Source organism: Suncus etruscus, chromosome 10, assembly GCF_024139225.1.
Source record: "Suncus etruscus isolate mSunEtr1 chromosome 10, mSunEtr1.pri.cur, whole genome shotgun sequence".
Taxonomy (NCBI): Eukaryota; Metazoa; Chordata; class Mammalia; order Eulipotyphla; family Soricidae; genus Suncus; species Suncus etruscus.
In genome coordinates this window covers 39,887,032-39,904,584 of record NC_064857.1, presented here as the reverse complement: position 1 = coordinate 39,904,584, position 17,553 = coordinate 39,887,032, and the positions used below count along the sequence as shown (strand labels likewise).

At 33.7% G+C, this 17,553-nt stretch overlaps 1 protein-coding gene across 2 annotated transcripts in view; it reads right to left on the bottom strand.

Annotated features, from left to right (window-relative positions):
- Positions 1-17,553, bottom strand: part of LOC126020481 (aspartyl/asparaginyl beta-hydroxylase-like) — a 92,620-nt gene that overhangs the window by 44,733 nt on the left and 30,334 nt on the right. Inside the window, exons 3-5 of one of the 2 annotated variants that reach the window (XM_049781963.1) lie at positions 15,028-15,072; positions 13,465-13,533; positions 7,363-7,901 (exon numbers count right to left, since the gene is read on the bottom strand). In XM_049781963.1, the coding sequence (XP_049637920.1) occupies positions 7,657-7,901; positions 13,465-13,533; positions 15,028-15,072 (359 nt within the window). In that variant the 3' untranslated portion in view covers positions 7,363-7,656. Of the gene's footprint in view, positions 1-7,362; positions 7,902-13,464; positions 13,534-15,027; positions 15,073-17,553 lie in introns of those variants that run through there. The other variant, XM_049781962.1, reaches the window with a different exon arrangement.

Here is a 17,553-nt window from a genome sequence, read left to right as displayed (position 1 = left end):
GTTTAATGCTATGTTAACAAAACTACTTATGACCAAAGCACACTCCAAACCTAAAAGCAGTAATATTTTGCATTAGTATTTGCATTTATAAATTCCATCTAGAAAATGTCATGCATTTTCAAACATTAACTTAGATTCACTCAGGCTGATTTGAAACACAGAAAGTACCTTTAGCCTTAGCTTTTCTCTTGGCTACCCCACCAGGTTCTTCTGTTGGTATTTACAAGATGAAAATAGGTTATAAACAGAATCAGGTAATTTTTAAAAATAAGACTCTAAAACAGTTAAAGTTCATACCTCTATCATACAAATTAAACTAAAGTTATCTTTAAAATATACTCTTGACATATGAAAACCATTTCTTAAATTTTATAACCTTATTTTTCCCATTCAAGAAAAAAATTATTATAATCAGTCTGTTTAGTCAACATCACTTATCTAGACCTAATTCAATAGCTTTAGAAATGTCTGATGACTACTGGAAATGACAATTGGTTCTTACCTAAATCCAAGAATTAATGGACTTCCTCGGGGCATCAATTACCTGAACTAAGAATGAAAAGACCCTGGCTAGAATCTACTTCTCTACACAAAAAAAAATATTTTGACAAAAATTTCAGACTTCAGCATTAGAACAATAATTGCCTTTCCCCATTAGTAGAGATTTTTCTTAATTAAAACAATTATACAAGCAAGGAAGAACTATACTATAGTTTTCATAGTATATATAAGCTTTTAGTCTTCATCAAAAAAAAAAACTGCAAGGGTTCTTTCTTCTCTTAACAAATGAATTTCTGAAAATATATTTATTTTTAATACCCAAGTAAATGTCAACAGCATATTATTTTTTAGTATGCTTATTCCAGCCTGGTTGCACTTGATGTTCTGATAATTCCAATTCTATCATACAGTCACTTAGTGCTGTTATATGTATTAATCTTCGAGAACACTTCCAATGTGCCATTCAAGTTACCATTCCATTTTCCAGGAAGGTTAGACAGAGTAGGAGGTATGGTGATAACTGATTATTTCCCATTGACAGCACTATGTACATCTTTCACTCATCAACTGAGGTCCAAGGAGTTGTCACAAAGTCCTCAATTCCTGTTACACAGATATGCTGAAGGCTTTACAATACAATCTACAAGACTAAGAAAGCCATCATCACATGCCCATTTCCAAAATAAGGCATCAAATTATCTTCCTTCCCTGAGTCTTTCCCTGATCTTTTCTAGCAATTAATTTACATCAAATGACAATGGGCATTTATTATGAATGACATATTACTTTACTGCAAGAAAACATCCACATCTTATATTTAAAATGCATTTTACATTTACATACATTACATTTCAAAATGTATATTCTATATGACAATTATGTCCAACTGCAGGATAAATAGACAAAATACGTATATGTGTATATAATTATTTTTCACAGAAAAAAACTGGGTTCCTAAACTCTATTAAAAGCAACCATGTCACTTTGCAATATGCTGGATACTATTTTAAATAATTCCCCATCAAATTTTACTTTAGAATAAGTTATCACTTATTCTTGGAATATCATCTTTTAGATAAGTTTTATCATAACAGTAAGACATTAAATTGCACCTTTAAGGAAGTCAAAACTCCTCTCCTAAAAGTTCTTGCAATGAAAAGCCCAAAACTTTTACAATGAAAGCAAACCTATAGGAATCAAACTACTCCCATTGCAATAGTACAGTCAAAAACATATATCAATGAAGAAGCCAAAGTTAACATTTGTCATTAATTGTCAATTAGCATGGTGGCGCTAGAGGTAAGGTGCTGACTTGCCTGCGCTAGCCTAGGATGGACCTACGTTCGATCCCCTGGCGTCCTGTATGGTCCCCCAAGCCAGGCACAATTTCTGAGCTCATAGCCAGGAGTAACCCCTGAAAGTCACTGGGTGTGGCCCAAAAACAAAACAAAAAAAATAATAATAGAATAGCACCAGATTAATGAAATAATGAAAAATATGTTTCTACAGTTTGGATATAAAGCCTTAAAGTGATATATATGAAAAAATGCACAACACACTACACAAATTTCAAAGTATTCTAAATGAACCTTTATTAAGTTTTAAAAATCATTCATTTTTTCAATATTTAATATAATTTAAAAAGCTAATAATTTAAAGCACAATTATATCAACTCTCAGGAGGAGAAATAGGTATGAAAAACGTGGGACATTATGCTTGGAAAATAGGAAGTTGATTAAGTGCCCCTGTGTATTAAAGAAAGAAGAGTCAAGGGGCTAGAGAGTCAGTACAGTGGGTAGGGTGCTTGCCATGCATGTGGCCAACCCAGTACTGATCCCCACATACGGTTCCCTGAGCTACACAAGGAGTGACACCTGAGCACAGAGCCAGGAAGGAGTATGGCCTGAGCACCACTGGACATGAAAAAAAATAACCCCAAAGAAATCAAGAAAACCGATGTTCTAAAAAACAAAAGGGTAGTTTTAGGTAGGAAGGCCTGGGTAAAAGATTACCATTAGGGCACTCATAATTAAGACATTAAATGTTCCAAAAGATTCTTCAGCTTATAGATTTCTAAGTAACCAAAGCAGTAGTCAGTCACATTACAATAATGAGACAGCATGGCAGAAACTAAGAAATACAAACCCAGACTGCTCATGAGGCCTCTTCTACGTTAGAAGAAAAAGCTGATGGTATTTAGAATTCCCCAAGATTCTGAAGGGGCAGAAAACGATTAAGAACATAAAGGACTTTATGTGTGCATGTGATTTGAGGATCAATGGCAAGACAGTCATGTCTAGGAGAAAAAGAAACTGGATTAGTGTGAGATGGGAGAATGAATGAGTCAAGGTTGTCTTTGAGAAGATGACTAAGTCTGAAAAGATGACCAATAAGAGAAAAGACAATGATCCAACAAAATTTTGACTGTAAGTCATAGAGATTAAAATTAATGCATTGAAATTGGAGCTGCCACATCTTGATATAAAAAAAAGTAGTTATCACTTCTACAGAAGAATAAAATTACTATGGAAGAATAAAGTAAATGGAGCTAGGTTTCAATATCTTCTAATGACAATGATTACTGAATACTGAGTAAAACACAGAAGTATGAGCCAAGGTAAATTTAGAATAGTTCTTTTGCCAGCGGTAGAGAAGGTGCTGATGTTCATTCAGAACTGATGACTCATACAGAGAGAAAAGTATGGATACGATTTTGGTAGTTTCAAAAAGTAGCCAGAGAGGGAAAAATAAGGGAGGTATATATAGTATATATGAGGCATATAACCTTTAAATTATTTCTTATTCTAGGGAATTAAATTTGTATTATCTGTATCTATAACTGATAAGAGAGAGCTATAGTGTTAAATATGTTCTTTTCTCTCTTTACTACTAATTCAATGAACAGGGGGAAGAAAAAAGTCAAGTCCATAATGAAATTCATGAAAATACAATTCATTCCTTAAAGTTTCCAAATAGTAAGGGGAAAATATTATCAAGTGTGTAAAGAAAGCATATTTTATAAAGATATTTACTTTGATAAAAGTTATATAAAGGGATGATAAAATTAATTCCATATAAAAATTATCAACTAATTTAATGTGGTTATAGTGTAAGAGAAGAACAAAAGAGAAAATAAAAACAAGCACTCACCACGATGTTTACTTTCTTTTAATTATGATGGGTTTTAAAGTGATTGCTGTTAACAGCTCTGCTTTTTGGGAATTCTTGCCAAGAAATTGGGGGTAGGGGTAGGGGAAACTTCTTATATCCTACCTTTAGAAGATGAAAGAGTTCCAAAAAGGTAATTAACTTAAGTTTGGGTAATGGCAGCTGAGTCACTATTCCGTACACAATGATCAATGAGAAATATAGATCTGGGGCCGGAGAGATAGCATGGAGGTAAAGCATTTACCTTGCATGCAGAAGGACAGTGATTCGAATCCTGGCATCCCATATGGTCCCCTGAGCCTCCCAGGAACGATTTCTGAGCCTAGAGCCATGGGTGATCCCTGAGCACTGCCTAGTGTGAACCAAAAACCAAACAAAAAAATAGAAATATATATCTCTGACCATGAAGACAATGGGTCAAATTTAAGTTCTATAGCACACAATAATTTTAGAAGTTTGGTTGATTACTGAAACCCAAATAGCTGTGGATTTTCAGACAGTTGATCATAGATTTATTAGGAAGGTTTTGCTTGATACTTAGGTCATTTTAGCCACTTTTATTAGTCTCCTATGAAATTAGTGAGACTCAGTTTTCATCTTCTTCCTTCCATATTGAAGCATTAGAATTTGAATACTGACTGACAAGAGAACAAAAAGTACTCACAGTGAGATAATTCTCTATTTAGTAACATCAAGGTAAATAAGGAAACATTTGGTTTAATATAGTTAACTATAAATTTTTAAAAAAATACTTTATTCATGGGTTGTTTTTGGATTGTTTTGTTTTGGTTTGGTTTGGTTTTTGGGTCACACCCTGCAGCGCTCAGAGGTTACTCCTGGCTCTACGCTCAGAAATCATCCTGGCAGGCTCAGGGAACCATATAAGATGCCAGGATTTGAACCACCATCCTTTTGCATGAAAGGCAAATGCACTACCTCCATGCTATCTCCCCAGCCTCATCATGTTTTTTTTTTTTTTTTTGGTTTTTGGGCCACACCCGTTTGACGCTCAGGGTTTACTCCTGGCTATGTGCTCAGAAATCGCCCCTGGCTTTGGGGGACCATATGGGACGCCGGGGGATCGAACCTCGGTCCATTCCTTGGCTAGCACTTGCAAGGCAGACACCTTACCTCTAGCGCCACCTTCCCGGCCCCTCATCATGTTTTTTTATATATGTCTGGAAAGATATAGTAAATTTCTAGAAAAAAGAATAAAGTACAAGAAAAAAGGCAAGATCACCCAGCATTCCATTATGGATGATGTATTCACACAATTTCCACTGGCAACAAAGCCTTCAGACAATTATAAGATAAGCAATTAGAAGACTTCTCCAATAGACAGACCTCACTCTCCGTGTTCAAGTCTCAGGATAAAAAAAAAGGTTAGATGCAGATAAAACACAGAACAGAAATTCCCGGAGTGACACATCTGATTTGAACCAAAATCCAGGAAATCCAGCTGCTATAGGATGTGCCATCATGCTTGATAAAACACTACCTATGAATACAGAGCATGTCCCACATGTCCCACAAAATAATGGCTGAAAAGGCTGGAAAAGCAGAACAAATACAGCACAAGAGAAAATTGAGTAGCTATTTATAGTTCATTGTACAAATCACAATTCTGCCTTTGTAATTATGCTCTTAAACTTAAAAGATATATGCTAGGAAAATACATTAGAAAACAGAAAATTTTAAAAGAAATACTCAGAAAACTAAGAATTACGCAATAAAACTTGAACAAATTTTGAATAGCTTCATATACTTCATACCAGTTTTTCAAGCAGTTTTATTTTAGCCCATCAAAACAAGCATTATGCACAAGTTGAAGGATGTCACAGAAGTCAGGGGTTCATCAGCTACTTCGATTTGACCTTCCTCAGAGACTTTGCAAAAGGGATGAATAGAAAGAATAGTACACAAATTCAACCCATCTTATATTATTTTTTTGCTTACAAAAATGAAGCATAATTAATTTCTGTACATAAGTTGGTCATTATTAGTATCAGGACACAAAACAGAATTTGATAAGAAGTTAATGACTATAAACATGTTTAACATGCAAATTATTTATTTGTCATAAACTGAGTGGACACCACTAGAGTTAGCAGCACTTATTAAGAAGTGTTTAACTGAAAAGTAGCATCGCAAGATATTGGGTGATAAAGTTCATAGAGAGTGAATGCTTTTTTTAAACTGCATGAATTTTGGTATTTCGTAGAACAAAAAATACAAGACATAATAAATATGGAGAACTTACTATGTAACTTTTCAATAAGATGATTAAACCATATTCATTTGTTGTGAAACACCAACATTTCAAAATATGCTCTTTAACTACCAGAAACAGACAGAATTAAACATAGTCCTAAATAATTATGTACAAATTCAACTTTTAATAGTTTTTTTTATTCTTTAGTTGTACAATATGTATATACAGATCCAACAACTGGTTTTAAATGTTTATTTCTTTTAAGTAAGGTCACAACTGAACAGCTTTCTCTAAAAGAAAATGAAAACTGTGTAGAAAAAAAATGGCTAATGGGACTTGTACATTCTGATCTGAACTTTTTCTTTTGGTAATCATTTTGACAGGGTTCCAAGAGTGATTTCTACCAATAAAAAACTAAACTTGCTATATTTCCCTCAGGAAAAAAAAGCACGAACAAAAGCAATCTGATTTACTATAGCAAATAATAAATATGTGAAAAGTAGACATGATTAATTCTTGTTAAATAAAATGCTAACTTATGTAACATTTAATATTAAGCTCTGTAAAACAGCAAAGCTAAACTAAGTTTCAGAGGTAATTATATTTCAAAAAGAGTGGGCAAATACTTGCCCTTGGTTGTCCTAACTCTGCCTATAGTGTTCCAACTCCACCAGGTGTGATCCCTTGGAGCACAGAGCCAGGTGTTAGCCCTATGCAGGACTTCTCACTTTTAATCTTCAAGAGTTTTCTCAGCTTGAGAGAAGAAACAAATGGAATCTCATTTAAGAAGGACAAGGCTGATCCATATATGGCAAATACAATAGTTTCTGTTATATTAAAATATACACAATGGAATTTTATTCAAATGTTTTAAGATTTTCTAATGAGAAGTTAATTTCTGAAAAAGAATTACCACTTTAATAAATTAATATACAAATCTAAAAAATTTTGCCTATACCTAAGCCAAAATCGATAGCCAACTGATTGATAATAAAGGAAAAAGAAGGCTGGTATTTAGAATGAATAATTTTAATATGAACGTTAAGATACTTATTTACATTTCCCCATCTGAATAATAGGCTTGCTTTAAAAAAAATTCAAATTACTTTCTCTGAATGTAATTTGGAAATAAAAGTTAAAATAATTTTTGCCTTTATAGACAAATATTCAAACTTACTACAATATGAATACAGAAATTTTGCTATACTAAGGCAATTACATGGGGTTATATTAAATTACTTTAAAAGCACCGTTAATACAGAAATATTAACCTGACAATCAAGTAAACTAAACAAAGTACAGTAGAAAGTACCAGTTTTATTAAGAATGATCATTTTATACATCTGTCATGTTAAAGATGACCATGCTATGGATAGCTTATAATCAAGTTCATTATAATCGTCTTAATAGTATGTTAGAAAAACAAGTAGCCAAGGTTAATCACAAAACAATTTGCTGTTAAGTTCTAAATTTAGTTGAGTGAATACAGAAATTGAAACCAAACCATACAGAAACCAATTATACCACCAAAAACATTATTCTCAATGTATTTTGTGGATTACTCCTGGTGAGGAATGACACTTCCAGCAACAAACTAGGGGAAGCTGAGCCAGGGTGAAGCGAGGAGCTGTATTGGGGTGAAAAGAATCTCATGGCCATCTTTGAGAAGAACGCAAGTACCCAACTGCACATTAAGCCCTGGGCAATCAAAGGAAATTTTAAAAAAGGAGACTACTTCAGGTTCTCAGAAGTCAGCTCAGGCCCTGAATCAAAGTTATTGGTTATGCAAATCCAAAATGACACAAGTCTTTCCCTGAACCCCTTCATTCTGTGACGTACCATCAACACCATCTGCAGTTTCGCTTTCTTCTTCTTCTTCTTCTAGCATTTCAAAGGGAGTCATTATATCATAGAGAAATGAGAGGAAACCATAAAACCAATCTGAACTTTCCTCTGCTAAAATATTAAGGACTTCCTCAAGAGAATCAATATTTTCATTACTGCCATCTTTGGTCAGGCCTACATAAGAATAAAGGAAGAGAGAAAGAGAAAATAAGGAGAGTAGTTAGGTGGAAAAAGGAAGGCGAGGAAGAGTGACTTCACAAAAGAGTGCAATCATGGGCACAGAAGTTTACAGAAAAGATACTTCGAAAAATGAAGGACTGGATGAAGGTGCACATCTTACAATCAACTCTCAATCATATATTCTAAATAAAGGAAAGGCACGAGCTGGCTCAGGCTCACCAGTTAGACCAGTTCCCACCCAATTTTGCTGTTTTCTAGTTACAGAAATCTGCGACTCCAAAGCTGAAAATATTCAATGAGCCAAAATCAACAAATGTTAGTAGGAAAAACAAATAAAAGCAGTGAAGGCAAAAAAGAAAGATACACACTGCTGACAACCTTCAGATTCATTCATTTGTAGATAGTATCGAGAGTTGATTATACATTTATATATATGGAAGTATATGGACACATACATCTAAATATACATTGAAAAATAAAAGTTCATTTCCAGAACTTTTCCTCTTAGTACTTGGAATTAACTTGGGAAACTCTGGAATTACATTATTAACAGCATTACTGTTTAATGTTCACTGACAGACATAAATGCATTAAAATTATGGTATCAGAATTAAATTGCTACGTTATAAAATGTAGCAGTTCCATAATAATCTGGCTACTGATTCATCATGGTCTTGCAGTTCCTTTTTTTTTTTTTTTGGCCACTACAGCTTATGCTCAGGGATTAGTCCTGATGAGCCTTGAATCAAGGGTTGGGCTTTAATCTCCAACTTGTTACAATGGAGACTGATCTTGGATCAAGTATGTGCAAGGTAATAGCCCTACCCATTGTACTATCTCTCCAGTTCCATGGGTCAAAAATGGTAATTCTGACCAGGCATATTGAGCCATCTATTAGTTACAATTCATTCTGCGACAATTATGAAATTTGATCAAGGCCAAGAACAGTCATCTGCATTAGGAACATTTCAAACCATTCTATCACCATCAGCCCACAAAATAAACTTTATTGCAAAAGCCCCTGCTGACTACTGCTTCTAAATACTGATGCCCAAATTGGAAGGACTCTAAAATAAACAAACAGCAGCATATATTTGTTTTCATCATTTTTTCCTGTGAAAAACTGAAATTTGAATAGAAAAGTTCTCTTAATTTATAGCATTAAAGTCTCATTAAAGACCACCAATACTGCCAAGATCTAACAAGGCCCACAATTCTGAAGAAAGAGGAACAATATGGAAGGTTCTGCTGTTAAAAAAAAAAGTGAGTATCTGTGATATTAGAAGTTTTGAGATTATAAATGGTTTCAGTCTCTGGCAACATGCAAAATTTCTCCACATAGTATAAATCATTCCCAAAAAGACTGGCAGGAAACGATAAGAAATATAAATATTAAAGAGTATAGTACACTTTCTACATACAACTATATCAAATCTTCTTTATATGCAAATGGGAACTAAAGAACACAAACTGCAGTTGCCATCTAATTTATTTTTTTAAGAGTAAATAATTTTTTTACACTGAATTTAACAGTTGGCAAGTACTATGAACAAGAGATCTGTTTTTCTACCCAAGACTCTGTGGGACTAGTAGCTTACATTCTTCCTGCCCTAAAACACTACAGGTATATTTTGGAATAAATATCTTTTTTCTCAAATTTTTCACTGTAATAGTTCAAAGTATAAATTAAAAAAAAAATAAATCACCACCTTCAGCACAACAGACTGAAGTGAGCAACAAAATACACATGTGTCTGAACAAATCTTTGTATCAAATAATTATGCTACCTTCCACCTTCCTGTGAACCTTAAAACAAAAATAACAGCAAAAAAAAAAAAAAGAAAGAAAATATGCGACCTATACAAGTCCCTTAACTTACAGGAATAGGTCCAAAGAACTGGGCATGGGTACTTTGCAAGGTTCAGTCCACCGTTTTTCATCTCACTGACATATTTCCTGCTCAGTCATCAACATTCATCACAATCTAAGAATTGTTGATTTGACTTGCTTCCCTTCTGTTCTACAATCATTTCTGGTAGGATGCCAGTCAGGCCCTAGTCATAGGACAAAAGGACAACCTTGCAATCTTTAAATGACATTTCTCTAAGATGGTGCTCTGCACAATTAGCCTTCAGGTCATTTCCCTACTGTCTTAACTAATACAATGAGTATATTACATTTTACTGAAAACATATTTTCCAAAACATGCAGCACTTCTCAATAACTCAAACCAAGCTCAAAGATGCATTTTCCGACAAATAACATATCAAGTTTTTAATCTACCTCTCAAGCTCTAATCTACCTCTCAAGCTCTTAATTTAATTTTCCCAGAAATTAAATTAATAATAATTAATTAGGAAAGCCATCCAAAACAAATTTTAAAATAGTTTCAAAGTTAGACGCAATGGCCAGAAACAATCAAATAAAAATAATCTTCATCACTGCTTTGATCACTCACACTTACATTTTTATATGTCAAAAACAGTCACACTTTAGCATGTGAAAGAAAAGTATATATAAATTGTATATTTCGGGGCTGGCGAGGTGGCGCTAGAGGTAAGGTGTCTGCCTTGCAAGCTCTAGCCAAGGAAAGATCAGGACCGCGGTTCGATCCCCTGGCTTCCCATATGGTCTCCCCAAGCCAGGGGCAATTTCTGCACACTTAGCCAGTAGTAACCCCTGAGCATCAAACGGGTATAGCCCGAAAAACCAAAAAAAAAAAAAAAAAAATTGTATATTTCTTCAAATTGGTAAGATTTAGATATAAGCAAAACAAACAAAAAAAATCCAGAAAAACTTAGGAAATAAATACCCAACCTGTGACAGTTCGACACGTTTCAACAATTAGTGTTATCTAGAATGCCACATTCTCCCTTTACTGATGCCCTCACTTTCATCTCTTCCTGCGGAGTCCCCCATTGCCTTGATCTAAAGCCTTGAGCTACCTCTCTCATGAGAACTGAAACAGGAAGTTTGGCTTCTTTGGGGGTGCCTACTCACTGAACATACATAATTCACTTAACTCTTCAGATCCCAAGAATGTCAACATATTCTTTCCTTTAAACCATCTATCAGTAATAGAGGTACACTAAGAAGCCTAACAAAATTAGAAAAAAGTTTAGTCAGAAATTCAATCCAATTAAGAAAATTTGTACTTCACATAGGAAATTTAAGCACTATAGATATAAGGCTGACAACTCATCTTTGGCATATTTCAGGTTTATTGGAGCCACAAGTTCACTGAGAATGAATACAAGAAATCCATCTTAGGGGCCAGAGTGGTGACGGAGTAGTGACGTAGAGCGGTAAGGAGTCTACCTTGCTGGTGCTAGCCTAAGACGGACAGCAGTTCGATTCCCCAGTGTCCCATATGGTCCCCCAAGCCAGGAGCGATTTCTGAGTGCATAGCCACGAGTAACCCCTGAGAGGCACCGGGTGTGTCCCAAAAAACAAACAATTACAAAAAAAAATGTTGATCTTAGTCTTTGTAGATTACTAGCCAAATTATCAAGATGAACCCTAAGATGATCCAACTGTTTCTCCTACCATCAAGTTCTTACAAGAAGTACCAGATTATTTTGTTTGGTTTTTTTTGTTTTTGTTTTTGTTTTGTTTTGTTTTGTTTTTTGCTCTATAAGACACACCTGACCATAAAGCACACATAGTTTTTAGATGCTCTCCTCCCCTGTACTCAGGCTTCAGCTCCAGGCAGCATTCGCTCCTTAAGACACATCTTTTGGGGTAAAAAATGCATCTTGTGGTACAAAAATACTGTAGTTATGATTTGCTTCATCAATCAATGTGCCTACATGCAAATGGCAATGTTCTGGGTTACAATTAATTTCTTAATAGTTACATAAAAACCTTAACAGTAATTAAGATTTTAAAGGGAATATATATCACTAGCACTCAATCATATTTTATGTGGAAATAAATGAGTATGACAGAAGTAACAAACTGCTTGAATGTTTAATAGTTGGCATTCCCTACCTGAGACATCACCCAATTCAAAATATACTTTGTTGAAAAGTAATTTTTCCTCTAAGAGTAAGGAAACTTGTACATATTAAGTTATTTTTTTTAATTTTTAAAAAATATTTTTTTGTTTAGAATGACAAGAAAAAAAGTTCAGGATTAAGGATTCCATGCCTTGGATGCATAATGCCTCTGAGATCAGTTCCTGGCACTACAAAGATGCCAAGTACCTTTGTGTAAGTCTTTCTGGCCCAAAAAAAACTAGATCTAGCAACACTGTACCGACAAGACCCTAGAAATCGAAACATCCAGACTTATTGGCTGAGTATCACCCAAGGGTGGTCCCTAAACTCTGAGCACTACTCTGAAGTGCCATCCCAAGTAAATAAGTAAAAATCTTTCCCTGGCATAGAGTATATTTCCTTTTATAGACAAGGAAAACAGTATTGTATTAAGATCTATAAAATGTTGTTTTTGCATGCCTATATTATAGCCCTATAGTCACTATATTTACAAAAATAAAATGTAGATATGTAATGACAGAATTACATGAAAATTATATTAAATAAAGATTTTATATATTAAAAAGAAAAGATTATTTCATAAATAAGAAGTTTTTAAGAAGCAATGTTAATTCCATTGAGCATTAGTAAGAAAATAAAGCTACAAGTCAAAATTAAGAAACTTTCTATACTTAATCATAAAACTATTTTTCAAATCTAGAACTTACTGCTTTATGTGAGACAAATTATTCTCTTGAAGAGTTTTATTGATTATAGAAGTGATATCTACTTATGTTATGCCCATAACATCTATCCAAGGTTATGTATATAGGCAGAATTTTGTGCCACTTCTAAATTTCTATTAATTTTAGAGTTCAATAAAATGCCATCTTTATTACTTTACTAAAGCTATTAATAAAAAAGTTTTAACACCAATTATACTACAACTAATAGGAATAGAAAATAGTACTGTTTAGCAAGCATAAATCTATCACTCTTACCAGGTTAAATTACATAAAATCTGCATTCTAAAATTAATAGTAACCATTCTGATAAGAAAGTACATAAAAATGAGGGAATCTCTTATCTTTATTTGACTAAGTAATTCTGGTTTTAAAAAGTGAAAGATCCAAGATTTTCAAAATTAAAATATCCCATCATAGATTACTAGTTTCTATTGTAATGTTATCCTTAAAATACATATAGGCATTTTAATGTATTTATAACCACTGTTACTAGAAAATAAATTTATATAAGTCTTAAGAAACAGACTTGCAAGAGAAAGCAAATGATGTTAAATGATATTAAGTTAAATTCAGAATAGAACATGCTTTAGTGTGAAATTATTATAGTTATTAAAAGTATATGTACAAAAGCTATCAACTTATCCATTTAGAAAAGTAAACCTAAATGTGTATAAAAAAAAGTACCTAAGCATTTAACATTGTAGTAAAAAGATATGACTTAAGAAACTATCACCTATAAAATACAGATAATCAACAAAGAAATTATTAAAGCCAAAATATTCTTTTGTTTTCAGCATGCTACCAAAACCAATTACAAATAAAATGTATACTTGCCTAATAAAACCTTGGCATCTTCCACATCAAAATCTCCATCACCATCAGCATCATAAACTCCTAACTTTCCTATAAAAAGGAAAAGAAAAATGGGGAGCAAAGGGGAAAATAAATGTACAAGTATCACCACTTAGTTCAGTCTTGCATTTCAACTACAAGTGTTATCAAATGATATAATTATTTGTCATTTTAATTCTAAAAAGCAGCACCAAAGAAGAACTTCATCTTAAAGTAATGGACAATTCTCTTATGAGATTCTGGAAATGTTCACCTAAAGAAACAACTGAGAAAACATTTTCTCTAGAAATTTAATAATATTCTGCTTTAATTAGCTCAGAAAAAAAAATCTACCACTGTACTGATAAAAAATATTTTAGGCTAATTTTCCAATACAGAAAAAATAAAGATCAGTTCACTTGTAATAGAGAAATGAAAAAATCTTTTAATGAATGTAAGTTCTTTATCCCCATCAAAATTCAAAACACCATGCCTAAAAACTATCTAAAATTCTAATTTGGAGCTGGAGAGAATAGTACAGCAGGCAGGGCACTTGCCTTGCACATGGCTGATCCAGAGACCCCATAGGTTCACCCATGGCCCGTAAAAAAAAAAAATCCGTCAGCGCAGAGCCAGCAGTAAGTCAGAAGTAGCAATGATGGTGGCCCCGAAACAAACAAACTAAAAAAAGTACTGCATTTTCTTATTTTTAAAATGACTTACAACAGAAACATAATGAATCAAATTAATTTAAAAAAAAAAAACAAGACTTCCAAAAATAGTATTTAAAATTGTATTTATAAAATACAAAGTCATTCAATTTAAAGCTCCTTACCACTGGCTATTTATTACTAAGAAAAATAATACTTAAAACAAATCAACTGTTATAACAACACTATCATATCCTTTTGCCTTCAAAAATGGCAAGAATAGCAAAAATGCATTTCAAGACTTTACTGCTTTATTACTTAGAAGCAGTGCAATTTTTGAATTTAGTGTTTCAAATAAGTCAAATATATTTAATTCCCTAAAAATATTTTCAGTCAACATAATTTATATAATTGTTTGAACAATAACTTATAAAATCTGATAATGTACAAAGACAGACAAATATAGTATGAGTATTATATATTGGCAGCATTAATAAATTTAACAAAATGTAAACTACAACACTATATTAAAGCAGGCAGAATTCTGGAACAGAACTAATGCTTAATCCCCTCTTATTACTTGGGAAAATACAAAAGACATTAAGAAGTCTGACTTAAAAGGCACACACATTAATAATAATAATAATATGACAAGAGATTAAAAAAACTTTTCTTAGTCCAAAGAAAATGGAATTGCAAAGCTCTGCTCTGCACATAGGGGTGCATAGATAGCAGTTCAGTTCAAATAGCACACACACAGGTAAAAGAAAGTACTATACCTTATGACAAAATTAGAAGGAAAAACTGGCCCTACAACTTATATTTCCTGATGCACATGATAACTAAATTAGAAGTATAAGGATGAAGCTATAGAAACTAAAAGAAGGAAACTTCAAATGCATCTCTATTAGCCTACCTTGAAGTACCTCTGATAAGTTATAACGGAAGTCCTTTGCTTTGGCTGCATGCATATAAAAACATGAAAATTGTTACTATGTTCAAATGTACACATGTTCTAAACTTCTCTTTTAGTTTAATACCTGAATACAGAACTGAACAATAGTAAAGGCACATATTTACTTGGAAATATATTTTTTCATGTTAAAATTATTTTTCTATCGGTCTATTCAAAAACACTTTCCTAAAACAATAAAAAACCCTGTATGTATGTGATGTCCACATCTCCCCTGGATCATATACTGGGGCTCAGTACACCTTAATTCACCTCAGGAGAAACGTGCAAACTCTCCTGAGCACATTACTCTCTCTTTCCTCTCTCTATCCTCTTGCTCCTGATTTCCAAATAAAAATCTATTTTCACTATAAAAATAAATAAGAGAGAGAAAAAGTGCAAAGGTAAACAGAACCTACAAGGGTGTTCTGTCATTCTTTGCCTTTCGTATGCTCTATAGATTTAGCCCACCAAAAAACAGCTGCAATTTAACAAGTCAAGCAAAATTTCTTGAGATTGTATGCAAGAGACAGATGATTTTAAATCAGCAGTTTTCACTATTTACACCTGTGAACTGACTCTGGTCCTGTTCGATGTATATAGCGAAGTGCACAATATTTTCTAGTAATGTAGCAACCATCTTTCACTGCATTACTACAGTAGTTATTGTATTTTCCAGCATATAAGACAACTTTTGAAACAAAAAAAGTCAACTGAAATTGGGGGTCGTCTTATACGCCGAGTATATCCCAAAAAAGTTTTGATATGCCGCTAAATGAAAATCATCCCTATATTGCCACGAAACGAAATTTCCAACTTGATCCTGCATCAATCACTGCAAGGCTGCTCAGACCGCCTCTCTAACTCAGCCAATCCAAGCAGGCTTTTGATGCATGCAAATTAGATAATGTTCTGTACCCAAATCTACACTGTAAAAAGTCTGTTCAGATTGGCCAGAGTCAGAGAGGAAGTCTAAAATTAGGCGTCATCTTATATGCCTGGTCGTCTTATATGCCAGAAAATATGGTGTTCACAGTAGCTGAAAAGTGGAAATGACAACCATTGATAAATGTATAAACAAAATATGGTGCATCCAAATATAATTCAGAAATATTCAGAAAATAGAATATTCTCAACCTGGACAACAGTATCCTAAGTGAAAAATAGCAGATATAAAAAGCAGGCATACATTGGATATATCCAATTTTAAAAAATGACTGGAAAGTAAAACTATAGACAAGAGAAAATAGATTAGAACTTGCCAGAAGATTAAAGGAGGGGAGGCTGTGTATTTTTGGGGGTGAAGAAGGCAGTAGAAATACTATATAATTAGGTAATGATATTACAAGCATAGAGTGAACAAAATGACAATCATTGTTCATTTTCTTCCTGGGGTTCAGGGAGCAGCCTGGACCACACCTAGTAGTGTTCAGAGCTTATTCCTACCTCTGAAGTCAGGAGTCACTTGTGGCCAGACTCAGGGCACCTATTGCCAGGGATTGCTCTGGATCCATGAATTGTGTATTTTAAAATACTGATAGTAATGAATTTTGAGCTCAATTTTTTTTAAAAACCTAAAGTGTAAGGCCGGTGAGATAGCACAGGGCTAGAGCATTTGTCTTGCGAGCAACAGATCCAGGACAGAAGATGGTTAGAATCCTGGCATCCCATATGGTCCCTGAGCCTGCCAGGAGTAATTCCTGAGCACAGAGCCAGGAGTAACCCCTGGGTGGAGCCGAGTGTGACCCCTCCCTCAAAAAAAAAAGACAACCTAAAGTGTAAAAAGCTCAAAGATCATTAACACAAGGGGGAAGGAGAGAAAGTACATGCAAGGTGCTTGCCTTGAATGTACCTGATCCAGGTTTGATTCCTGGCATCCCAGATGGTTCCCAAATACTAGTAGGAGTTAATTCTGAAGAATAGAGCCTGTAGTAACATTGCCTGAACATTGCCAGCTGTGATCCACAGAAACTTAAAAATATTATTTTTTAAAAGAGCCATTTACTGCTAACGTTTATGAAAAAATAAGTGTTTCTGGGGACAGAAGAGGGGAGAAGTACATCTATCAAAAATATCTCTACAGCTTCCTTTGCATACAGACCTACTCACTCATTCATGTTTACACATCCCTATCTCAAAAGATTATGCTTTAAAAACAACTCTCAAAGACTAGTCTTTTGAGGATTAAGTTTAAGGATATGAGCCACTAATAAGACCTCAAAAAAAGTTGGTTGCTCACATCAGTATTTTTTTAATTTAGAAAGTAACAAGATGAAAATAAAAAATCTTGAGTACTTCATCGATTGAAAACAAGTGTGATCTGATATAGTTTTTTTTTTTTTGTTACATAGGTATTACAACCCCCTACTTTCTTTTACCTTATCAAAGGAAGTTGCAGAGCCTTTATTCCAAGTTAGCCCTGAATACCATCTTTTTTTTTTTTTTTTGGTTTTTGGGTCACATCCGGAAGCGCTCAAGGGTTACTCTTGG